At 30.9% G+C, this 13,038-nt stretch overlaps 1 protein-coding gene across 1 annotated transcript; it reads left to right on the top strand.

Moving 5' to 3' along the window:
- Positions 1-358: 358 nt before the first annotated feature.
- On the top strand, positions 359-12,533 carry LOC132737528 (uncharacterized; the record flags this gene model as incomplete). The annotated part of the gene is made up of 12 exons (XM_060724826.1): positions 359-588; positions 1,108-1,343; positions 3,098-3,156; positions 5,193-5,356; positions 5,669-5,858; positions 6,084-6,610; positions 8,325-8,494; positions 9,734-9,877; positions 10,354-10,483; positions 10,795-10,902; positions 11,233-11,287; positions 11,639-12,533. Coding segments are annotated over 11 exons (2,003 nt in total), but the record flags the coding sequence as incomplete, so codon positions are not given.
- Positions 12,534-13,038: the final 505 nt, after the last annotated feature.

Here is a 13,038-nt window from a genome sequence, read left to right as displayed (position 1 = left end):
TACCATGTGGAGAAAAGCTCCAGAAATTCATAATTTTATATGATGATGAACTGTTTGGTATAACGTTTTCGTTTATATATAGACATTTACATTAATCCATTTAATGATTTTCTAAACATTGTTATAAAATTTCATATAGAATTGATCAACAAGGGGACAAAAAAGTTCATCACATTATTCAGCCACTTCGCCGTGAATGGAAATGTACTCAGAGTGGAGAACAATACTTATTTATTTAGTATTATCTAAAAATGAACAAAATGTGTGTGTTTTATCACTACTTAAGAAATTTGTAACAATAATACATTTTGTATTTTTAGTTATAGAATCTACAGTATTTGATTTTTTCCAATTGCAGTTCCACCAAATATTGACAAATTAAAATTCCCTACAACTATTACACCACTCGGACCTACATCTTACGACAACGTTCCATATACACATGTTAACAGAACTAAACGCCAGGTGACACTGACGTCATCAAAAATTGAACCGGAACTTCTTTTATTTTGTGACAATGCTATGGTCCAACAATTTGAAGGGGACACAGACGAACTTCTTGAATATCTTCTGCATTTCTGGCACGCAGTAAGAAAAAAAGTGATAGATATATCGAATTTAACCAATGATTATTCTCAGACAAGGAGGTGGTGGCGTCAGGGCAATTATTATAAATTTTCCCTACTTTACTGCCAGACTTATTTAAAATATTTTGTCATAAAATAATTACTTCTAGCAATATAGTTTTATGCGGTTAATTTGCACCAAGAAAAGACGCACTATTTAGCACTGTTCACACATACTGGAATTTCATGAGTAAGAATACAGTGGATAGGTCTACAATAGGCTCAATTCTTCCAGATAAATACTAGTTATAGAGTAAGCAGTGTTCGTATACAGTGATATAATGCTATATGAACGCTTCGTAAAACAAAATATGTCAGATATCCTAATTAAACATTTATTACAATGTCATGTATATCAAATTGTTATTTTTAGTTATGTCAGAACAGCTTGTGACGAATATGATAATTTAATGCCCTAAAAAAACTAAGCATGATGTATTAAGTCAAAGTATTTACTTCTACAATGAGTTATCATTTTCAGGTTAACTGGAAATTCCTAACAATATCACTACAAAGACAGTGGCCACATATAGATCTCAAGATTCGAGAGATAGGTGTATTTCGAGACCCGTCAGCCCAGCCATTTATAGAGGAGAATCGTATACGACGTGGTAGTAGGTTGTTCTCCCTGTATGACGCCATGGACAGTCTGCAAAGATGGCTTGTCAAGTACGAAACTGTCCTTCCATTACATGATGCTGCTTTTCTGCAAACTGGGTAAATAATTTACAATACAACAGAATTTGATAAACACATACAAATCATTGTATAAAACAATCATAGTTTATATGAAATATAAAATGAATGAATCTTATTTTGAATACTTTATAATTCCTTTTAATATAATTTCAAGGTTTGTTCAAGGTTTATAGTACAATTTTGGAAACGAAGGTACTTTATAAGTTTTTGTTTTAAAGGTTTACAAATGCAATATTGTTATAAATGATTAGTGTGTATTTTATTCAACTTTAGTAATTACGCTCTAGATGCATTATCTGAAGAGTATCTTTTTCAGTGAGGACAAGATTTTTCGATAGCGCGGGGTTTTAAAACCCCAGAAGAGGTTTTTTTTTCATTTTTTTTCTTTTCTATTTGTTTGGCCAAAAATACAAGAATAAAACAAACAACCTGTTTTTTTCCAAAATGAGCCTTAAATGACAAGTCATACACGACGGTTTTAAAGACAGTAGATTTACGAGTGATTTTGAAGATGAAGAGGAAATAGATGGTTGTTTGTGTAGCGAGGAACAGCAGGTTGACTGGTCAAAACTTGACGAGCTGAAAATATAATTCGTTCTTGATCAGAGATTATTTAAGTGTGAACAACTAAAACTTGTTGACAATTTAGAAAAAAAAACCTTTCATTGTTTTGTAGAAAAAATGAAGATCATAGAGACATTTACATTGTATAAAGAAAAACGTCAAAAAGATTTGAAATGAAAAAAAACTTTGTAAGTTAACATTAACGCGGATGGAAGAAAAACACCTGTACAAACTTATCAATATTCAACCTTTGAAATTTGTCATCTCCGTAAATTCCATCTAATATATAAAGATTGATATACATTACTTATGTAGTTCGTAGTTTGTATATGTTTGATTAGCTGAATGATTATGAAATCAGATCACGTGATCATTTACGCAATCAAATGTCAATTTCAATAAGTAAGAGATAATTACCGATCGAACATTAAAGACAGCTGCTTCGTTATAATGATGATATAAAACATTTATGTATAAAAGTTCAATGTAATCATTTAAAACTAGAGACAATTGTCGCTTGACTACCACACTATCATTTATATCACATACAGGCCAGTATTTATCTGCCTGGCATATAACCCACGTGATAGAAAAGATTCTGCAAATGTCATACATAAAACTTATCTCTAAGGCCATATATTGTACTCTAATTAGTCTGTCATAAAGACGTTATATTTACTCGCACAATGGAGGACGTATATCTTTAAGTCAACATAACAGTTTAAACATTAATCCTTTTGATGTTATTTTTAAAAAAAAAAAATAAATATCGGTCAAATTAAAATCACGATATAAAGCATAAATAAAATGAACATTTTTTTTTTCCATTCTGTGGAATGACGAAATATATGTTATATAATATTGTGGTCATGGATTAAGAGCATGTGAAAAGCTTATTGCCTGAAAGAAATAACGCTCAATGTAACATAATATGTCATGAGAGTAGCAAAACGTATGTATACAACGTTGTGATTTGACTTCCATTCAAAATACTTAATTACGATAACTTTACGAATTACGAAAACCCAAAAGTCTCAAAAGTTTACTTACCTATTGTGGCCAATAAGTAACGTTTTGAAAACTTATTCGATACATTATCAAAGGATTACATAACAGTCTAGCACAATATATAGCGTCATCGTACATACCTGGAAAATTCATAATTAGATTAAGAAATGTTTTAGACAAATTTTTAAAAAAATTGAAAGTTGGCCAGTCTGCAGTATAAAGCCTTATAAGACTGTGTCGACAGGTCAAAATCTTGATGGTTTGATATTTCAACATTGTTAGAGTTAAACTCTATCTGCGTCAATGTTTTATTGGCGTCCGCGCCGAAGCGCGGCGCCTTTTATGTAATGAAATCAGATTTTGTGAAAGGGCGACAGCAACTTCTCGAGCCTTTTATAGTTGTTCATAATAAAAGCCGATCATTCCGATCGGTATGAGGGTGCTTGATTATTAATTAGTCGCGATATGTACAATGAATAGCGAACTGGAGAATTTCGCAATGCAAACATTTTCAAATTAAATAACCTTTTCCGTCAATAAATCGCGCTCTTCAAGGTATTTTTATTTATCATTTTGTAGTACACAGTGGATTATTATGGTATGTTATTTCGAAAGCTGTAAATAGAATGATGAGTTGATGACCTAAATATTCCGAAAATCTATTTATAGAGGGATGTACTCCTGTCGGTAATTCCCGGTCTCTCCTGGTCTATTTTGACGACCGGCGAATAGCACCACTCGTTTATTGTCCGGTCTCTCCCGGTTTTGGAGTAGATGTTTGATATCGTTACAGAACAGAACAAATATTTTACAGATAAATAAGCTTTTTTTCAAAATGAATGTTTGTCACTTAGTTTGGTTACAATAATTAATAAACACAGATCAACTCTCAAAATTATTACTTATTATTATACATAAACATACAATTCGAAAAAAAAAACCCCAACAACACACATCTCATGTTTTATTTTATCTATATGAGATAAAAACAATAAATATGAACAATAATTGAGAAAAAATGTACATCTTTATGGCATTAATATGACACTATCAACTTTGAAACATTTTATTTAATTTGTTATTCGTGTTTAGTAAAGATGCCGAGGAATTATTCAAAGTTACAAATCAGATTTTATGAATAATTCAATTGATTGATAATTTAAGAAATGATAAAGAAAAATACAAATGTACATGTATATGGTTTAAAAATAAACAATATTATATATTGAAAGATTAACCATAATTTACTGACTTTTTCCAGTTAAGTTTTGACTTATAATCGTCGGTCATTATGACAATTGAATTCTTAAAATAATAGTAAACGTAAAAACTCAGTATTTAAAATAGTGCATAAAACACAAAAAAAGAAAAGAAAACAATATTCATAAAATCTGTATTTTTTTTATTAAAAAGATATTACAATTAGTGTATAATAAACATTTATGCTCAACATGGTAATATAACAAGTGTCATATTGTTACTAAGTGTGAACAGATACCTTAAGAGGGGGTCTTCGCTAATAGCGATAACATAATAAGGGACAATTACACATGTGTGGTGTTGATCATGCGTTACTCATATGGATTATAAATGATTGTATACATGTATATCCGTTGCTATTAATAATCACGATCATAAAGAAATAACAAGTATTATTATATGATCTATAAATAGCTTTGAAATGCCTTTCTCCGATTGGTTAAGATGTAATTTTTCGTAAAAAATAACCAGTGAATATCAGAGTATATTCACTGTTTTTTTTCTAAAAATAGTTTTTCTAAGTATATTCACCGCTTTTTTTCCAAAAATAGAAGTTCTGGAAATACCCAACATCTATTTATTATTCGGCAATTTCCGGTCTTGGAATTCTATCGCGGAATATATCGATTGTCATTTCGGGAAATACCGATAGTTATTTCGGCAAATTCCGTTGAATGTTTATTCCGGAAGTGTAAGCGTTTCCGGTGCGTTCTTTTGACAGCAATGGAAAAAAAACAAGAAACGTAGATTTGCTTCTTATTCTGACTCGGATTTACACAAATTAATTGAGGATAAAATTCAAAAAACACAAAAAAGTCCACAGAATTAGCAGTTCGTGTATTTAGGGCGTACTTACGTGAAAAGGGACTAAACGAAAGTTTTGAAGACTCGTCTACGGCGGATCTCGACAGTATTTTGTGCAAGTTCTTTGCAGAAATTAGGCAGAAGAATGGTGAAGTTTATAAAAAAGACATCATTTATTGCTATTCGTCATGGCATTAGCCGTTTTTTTGGATAAATTTGACATTGTTAAAGGACCTGAATTCAAAAAATCACAACAAGTGTTTCAAGCCATGGTCGCTGAACTTAAACGACAAGGAGCTGGTGGAATTGACCACTACCCACCATTAGAACGTCAGGATCTTTTGAAGTTGTATGGCTACTTTGATGTCAGTGACCCAGAAAATTTGCAAGAGAAAGTAAGTAGAGCTCTAGACTGCATACGTTCATTAATGTTATAATTAGCAAGAAATATTTTTTTTATAAAATTAAAAAACGCAAATAGGTATTTTATAACTACATAAATATATATAGATACATATACAGATTTACTTTCTTTTTTATAAAATGTACATTTAGCTGACACCTTGGGATTGCTATCATGTAACTGTTTAAAGGTATATTTCCATACATTACAAAAAAACAATCCTTTTACATGAATATTTGTCCCATAAACTATAAAATTGTCCCAAAACATGTAAGTCTTATAACATCACTTTATATGTTTACAGGTGTTTGTTGATATTATGTTGCACTTTGGGAGAAGAGGTCGAGAAAACCTTCGTGATCTTTGTGTTAGTGATTTTGGTATGACAACAGACAGTGATGGCTTACGATACATTTACCTACGTAAAGATGAGCAAACTAAGAACCATCAGCTTGATACAAATACAGCCAAAGGCAGCATGTATGAGATTAAAGGTAACTTTATCCTGTTGAATAATAAAAAATGAAATAAAGAATTTAACACATATTTTGGAAGAAATTGAAAATCTATATACAGAGGATATATAAAAATTTATTTAAAAAGTAAAACTCATGGTGTTATAGTACATGATATATATATATAATGTTAACATATAAATGCATTCCTTTTGTCAAAATAAAATAAAGTAAAAATATGTGCTATTTTTTTTGTATTTCCAGGCTATGATGAGAAATGTCCAGTCAGAACATTTATACAGTACAAAAGGTTATTGCCACCTGGATGCAACTATCTTTTTCCAAGACCATTAAAGATGCCCACTAAAGATGGCTTTTACTTCAGTTTACAGCCATTAGGTCATAACAAACTTGGTGGGATGATGGCTTATCTGAGCAAAAAAGCAAAACTATCACATTCTTACACAAACCATAGTTTGAGGGCCACTGCAGTACATATTTTAGATGGTGCACATATTCCTACAAGGCACATTATGACTGTCACAGGGCATAAAGCTGAATCTAGTTTAAAAACTTATACAGGATACACTGATCACAATACCAAGAAAGCAATGTCTCACACTCTCAGTAAAAGTGTCGGATTAACTGTGTCTGACTCAATCTGTGAAAATTCTAAAACTGTTACATTAGACAATGATGGTGCTGTAAGTGATTATAAACAGAGTGAGAGAGATCATCTGGATCTTACAACTTCGACCTTGGATCCATTAACAAACTCTCAGTTTGATAAAGTATTACAAGAATTTGATAATGTCGCTGATCCATTTTGATGATATTCTTAGGATATGCCAGTACCAAAACACATTTGTGAATCAGCAGCAAAGTTCTGTTATGAATTTCAGCTCGAATTTGAATTTTAGATCCCTACCATTTCCAGTCATTACTGGTACAAATGCTAATGTCACAATTAACTACAACATCATCAATGGGAAATAATTCATTAACAGTAATTAACTTTGTTGCATTTGAGTGTTTATAATGCATTTAGCAGTAATTAACTTTGAGTGTTTTACTTTATAATGCATTAAACAGTAATTAACTTTGTTATATCATAGTGTTTACATACTGAGTTTTAAGTTGTATTATATACTATGTGAGGTAAAATACATGTATACTATAGTAGATTTTTTGTTATCATTTGTCATTTTTATGTTAGAAATCCTAAAAAGGGTGTTTTACATCTAGTCAATTTAACCATATAAAAGCTATTTATAGATTATATAATAAAACAGATATGGACTTTTTAGCTGGTGAATATGATGTGATATGTACGGCTATCGCCTCGGTCAATATTAATTTTTTCAGTACATATCACATCATATTCACCAGCTAAAAAGTCCATATTTGTATAATACATGTATTCTAATTTCTAGCATGCCAATCAAATTTATGAATAATGAACAATGTCTTTCGTTCGTTCATTCATAAGTGATATACAATTCTGGTTAAAACCAATGAACCATTGAACAGTTTATCATCATATATCTACTAGTTCATCTGCACCTGCTGCATTTCTTGCTTGGACGCCCTTTGATGCTTTGCATCAATGCTTTTCTTGTAATAGTACTGCAATGCAGTGAATAATTAATGAAAGTAGTATTACAATAAAAATAGACATATAAATTATATGCGTCAGTTGCAGTATTTTGATCAAAATTGTCTACTGTCCACGTTTTGAGATGATGAACCATCATAAAGACAATATAATATATACAGGATCTAAAGCACACATGCATTCATGTTCCTATTATTTATTTCATGATCATTTAAAAATTTATTTCCCGCAATAAAAATGATCAATTGTATTTTCGTTGCGAATTTTTTAAAAAATATTCAGTAAGAAACCGATTTTCCCCTTAAAAATGGGTGATTAATCAAATATTTCCTTTTCAAAGGGCCATTTTTAAAGGGCAACATAATTTAATACTTGTTCAATTTAAATTTTTTTAAAATAGAATAGTTTAAAACATTTCGAAAGAAAACCAAAAGAAATTTTATTATACGTTTAACGTGTAAAAATGTAACATAGGTTTGACTCATGACTAAAGTAATCGACTATGTTTGACTATTACGCAAACATTATTTCCTTTGTGAGTCATGGTTATAAACAGAAAATGTTAATAATTTACATTGAGCAAAATATCTGAAATACAAGATATCGACTTCAGTTAAAACCGTTGAGATGCTAACATAGAAAAATTATCATGCTTATTGAATTTATCGAAAGTTTTTTTCCCCGCTATCATGCTATAATTATGATATTGGATACTTTCCTTGATACAAGCTCTACTAAGATCTATGTACAAATACATATACCAATAAAGTCTATGCATAAATTTTATCAATGTTATCAAATAATCGATAGGACTTTTCACTTATATCCACTTACTTTATTTTTTCAATCTGTTTCAGCAATATTTCAATTTCAGTTGTGGCAGATAACATTTTTGGTTCTCATCATTTTGCGGTTGTGTTTTATTTTCAGGCGTTGCTTACGTCAGAGGGTCTTGCTTGTCGGCACCATACTTTCGAAAACTTGCTTACAACTTTGGTATTGGAGAAGCATCAACAAGTTTTAATGATGTAATCATTGCCGCTCATGAAGTTGGACACTTGTAAGATTTTCATTTATTAATTATCAACTTTATCAAAGTTATTTTGTGACCAACAAAAATGTCCCTTTTTTAAGGCATTAATTTAAAGTATCTGACACTCCTCTTTCTTAATTCTTTATGAAATACAAAATTCTTAATGAATTTGAGAGTAAACATGGTTTAATTTGAAAAAAGAGAGTGCAATTAACCCTTATGTAAGGTACAATCAGACTTATAAGTAACTATTCCCAAAAAGTAGAACATAAAGATAATACAAGAATAACATTTAGAAACAAACTCTTTTAACTCCATTCCAAGAGATCACTGCGTTCATTGAACGCCGCCTTTCCTTGTTGATCTTGTTTATCATATTCTATAGGCTATAGTAACAGTCACCTGTAAGTTAGTTAAATTTATTTAGGAATAGACAGTTTCAGTTTATGAAGAATATCAAATGGTGATATTTGACGTTTCATTATAGTTTGCCAGATCGTCAATGAAGCACTGAGCAATAAATCAACTAATTAATAACTGAAACTGTCATATTCGTATTCTTTATAATCATGATCTTTGAGAGTTTAAGCTGCTCAATCAATGGATTAAACACGAGGCAAGACTGGGTGTCTATCTAAATGCAACACATGGTCCTCACTGACGCACAAACACGAAACAAATTTAATAGAATGTCTTAGCAGAGCAATTAGTTATTCTCATTGGATCATGCATTGACTGATAATTAAATGACTGTCAATTAAATGTAAAATTAATTGACTGTCAATTAAATGTAAAATAAAACATAACACTCACAGTCTGATACTATTTAGCAAACAATACTTCAATTTTGAGTCATGGTCTAAATGTTTTTACATTTAGCAAAATATCTGTAATACAAAATATAGGTTTCAGTTAGAGCATTGCAGTGCTACCATGGAAAATTTATCACGTTCATTCAAATTTATTGAAAGTTTTTTTTCTGTTAACATGCTATCATTATGATAGTGAATACTTCCCTTGATTCTAGCACAACTACAAAAGTCTATGTACATTACATATACCATTAAGGTCTATGAATGAATGATCTTACATGTTTTTTTCGTTTATAACATATCTTCAATACGGTATGTCGCATTATTCATCGAATGTTACGTTACGTTATGTTTTAGCCTTACATAATAGAGTTGTGAAGAGTATTGCCTTACCGTTAATCTGTTAGGTTTAAGACAATAAAAGTATGTTTTGTTTTCTATTTGTTATATTCAGACTTGGAGCATATCACGACGGTGAGGCAGAGGCCCGAGGGTGTGCCAGTAATTCTGGCTATATTATGAGTTATTCCAGGGAAGATGCCTATAAATTCAGCCGGTTTTCACCATGCTCTATATCAAGCTTTCAAAACTTTCTCAAGTATGTGAACAAACATGTGTCTTAAATAAGATTTCATTATTACTCTTCATACCATTCTTTTTTCAAAACGAAAAAGGAAAAGTTCAATATTTTTCAATGTACGCTCGTAATTGTTTTTATAACAAACACAAAACTTACTTTCTATATAAAAAGAATACAAATTTGTAATATGAAGTATTTTGCACATGATACACTTGTTATTTAGTTATTTGACTTAACAAAATTACTATATAAGTCAAGCATGTGGAAAAATATCGCCAAATATAGAGTCTAAATATTTTATATGTGTGATTCAAATGAATCATATAACGCACTTACTTTGGGGTTAATCGGCTATAACTATGAATAACTACATGTATATATAACTATAAATCAGGCCAGCAAATCAACTGTTTATAAAAAAATTGAGCCATTCTTGACCAATAAAATTTTGTACTGATGAACACTATCCTGTAGTAATTATCTATCATTTCCAGTATGGATCGTTCTGCATGCCTCAGACAGAGGGCAAGCAATGAAATTATGAAATTTCCGACATCATTTCCGGGAACCTATATGTCTATAAATGAGCAATGCCGACGATTCACCGGTGGACCACCTTGCGAGGTAAAACACTCATTAATAATGAAATAATTTGATGTTTTAAGATATTTTTCCTATGAAAACAGCTTTCTTTTTTGACGAATGTATTGCATAAAGCATTTAAACAATATCAATGATCATAAACAGCTTAAAACGGACCTTAAACATTGTTTTAAGACTAATTCTAATCAACATTGTACCTTTCTAAGTTCGACGGTTAATGTTTCATTCATGTCTGTATTTGTGCCAGAGCAAATCGAACTAGATACAATGATAAAAGGAAAAGTATGATAACAGATTTTGTACAAGATCATTGTTATTTGATTTATTTTAAGATTGGACCTAAACAATGTGAGCATCTATGTTGTGATGATGCCAAGGGTCAGTGGAGATATACGCGGTCAGAACCAGCTGTTGATGGGACTTCTTGTGGTAAAAGAAATGTAAGAGTTGGTGAAATGTATATTTACTCAATTAAAACAAGTTGCTATGCATGTACTTGGTCCTCAGTAAAATGTATTACAGAATAGAATTTTACCTCTTGCATACAATTGGATCGTCGTTTTATATGCTTCTTTCAGAACTTATGGTTTCACCTTTAAATAAAAGCTTTATATAACATTTGATGTCACTGTCATTATTTGCTTTAACGAATGTCAACGCTGTTTATAAAATAGGTTGAAATGTAGTCTATTACTTACTATAAGTGGCCCTTTTCGAAATTATTGACTCGCGCTTCATTTTATCTATTATAATGTTATTTTAATTTGCAGGTATGTTTGAATGGTCAATGTATTTCATTAGCGTCATTTGGATAATCGTTTATGTGTATGTATGAATATTTGATATATGAATAAATCTTAATCTTAGATTGCATATTCGTACTGGCGGCATGCTTTTATAAACACAGTAGTGTGCATCAATCTTAAAAATAATTAAACCAGACTAAGTTGGTTCGGTCACCTGTACCAAGTTTGGTGCGGTTATCCAAAGTAAGAGTAACCGAAATTTTCTTTCATCGGGACATAGTTTAAACATATTTTAAACATCCCAGTGTAGTTATATATATATAAAAGTCATTTGCTGATCTGAACATTTTTTTAAAGATCTTTCATTACAATTTTGTCCATGCTGATTTCGTGAATTTTTGTATCATAGCTAATTCGTTGAACATTACAGGTAGTTTATTTATTTCTGCCACATCGACACAATATTTGTGAAGGGAGGAAGAACTGTGATGCGCCACAGCCTTTCTGGAAAGTTATTTATGATATATGATTCAACAGATCGTTGATATAAGCTCCTTTATGGAGTGTAAACATTACCACTGTCAGTTATAGATGTCATCCATATGTGTTAAGAACAAAGTGTTATTCAGCTGTTCATATACTTCTGAAAATATCATAATTGTTTTAGTTTGGAGCAATAAGCGCAGTTTGTTTCCTTTGATTTTAACTGGAAATCTAAAACATTGTTCCACATATTATCATACATCGATCTTCTAATCGGACAAATTGAATTCCAGTCGCATTAAAAAGGTAAAAACTATAACAGTTTACGTGAAACTAAACATGTTTGTGGTTAATAGTTTACATGAAACTATTTTCTTTCCGTAACAACGTTTATGGCTTCTGAAGAATCATTGTATTTTAAAAGGTTTCAGAAATTCAAACAGAATGATTACTTTCTTCATTCGGATATAAATTCCCTTTTCCTTGTTTTTGTTTATATATTTATTCTGTAAATAATGTGAATTACAATTTGTGATATGTAATGTTGTCCATCTATTATTTGTTAAATGCTGTTGTTAAACTGGGCACTAAACTTACTAAACAATAAATTAATAATTCTATATTTGTAACATTACTTCAACTCACTCTTAATAACATTAATTCAATTCTATATCTATTTTGAAATAACTCCAAACAATCAAAACACACAAGAAGGGTTATTTTATGTGAAAATATATTTCACAAACAAACTATCAAGGTGTTAATGAAAGCATCAAAACCATTTCTGTTACATCAATTTGATTATAATGTTTATGTCTATTGCACACAGAATATTGTCATTATTACATGTGAAAACTTAATAAAATGTTTTTATTTGATGAATGACTCTCTTTTTTCTATGCTATGAGATCGTGTATAACTTTCCTGCTTTATAAAATGAGCCGCGTCACGACAAACCAACGTAATGCGTTTGCAACCAGCATGGATCCAGACCAGCCTGCGCATCCGCGCAGTCTGATCAAGACCCATGCTGTTTGCTATCAGTTTCTCTGCTTGTAATAGGGCTGGTAAGCGAACAGCATGGATCCTGATCAGACTGCTCGGATGCACAGGCTGGTCTGGATCCATGCTGGTCGCAAACGCTCTGTGTTCGTTTTGTCGGGACGCGGATCAAATAGTGTTTAACGTATTTATGTTTATGTAAAAGTGAAAGCTATCAATATTAATTCTGTAAACAGAAAGATATCCGTTAGTTTTCCTGATTTGAAACAAGAAGTAACTTTAAAAAAAGATACTTGGCCGTGGCAAATTTGCTTTTACATATACATATATAAATAATTATGTACT

Source organism: Ruditapes philippinarum, unplaced genomic scaffold (assembly GCF_026571515.1).
Source record: "Ruditapes philippinarum isolate M1 unplaced genomic scaffold, ASM2657151v2 ctg9104_1_1_1_1, whole genome shotgun sequence".
NCBI lineage: Eukaryota > Metazoa > Mollusca > Bivalvia > Venerida > Veneridae > Ruditapes > Ruditapes philippinarum.
Note: the sequence above shows the minus strand (reverse complement) of the source record. Positions and strands in the feature narration are given on the sequence as shown.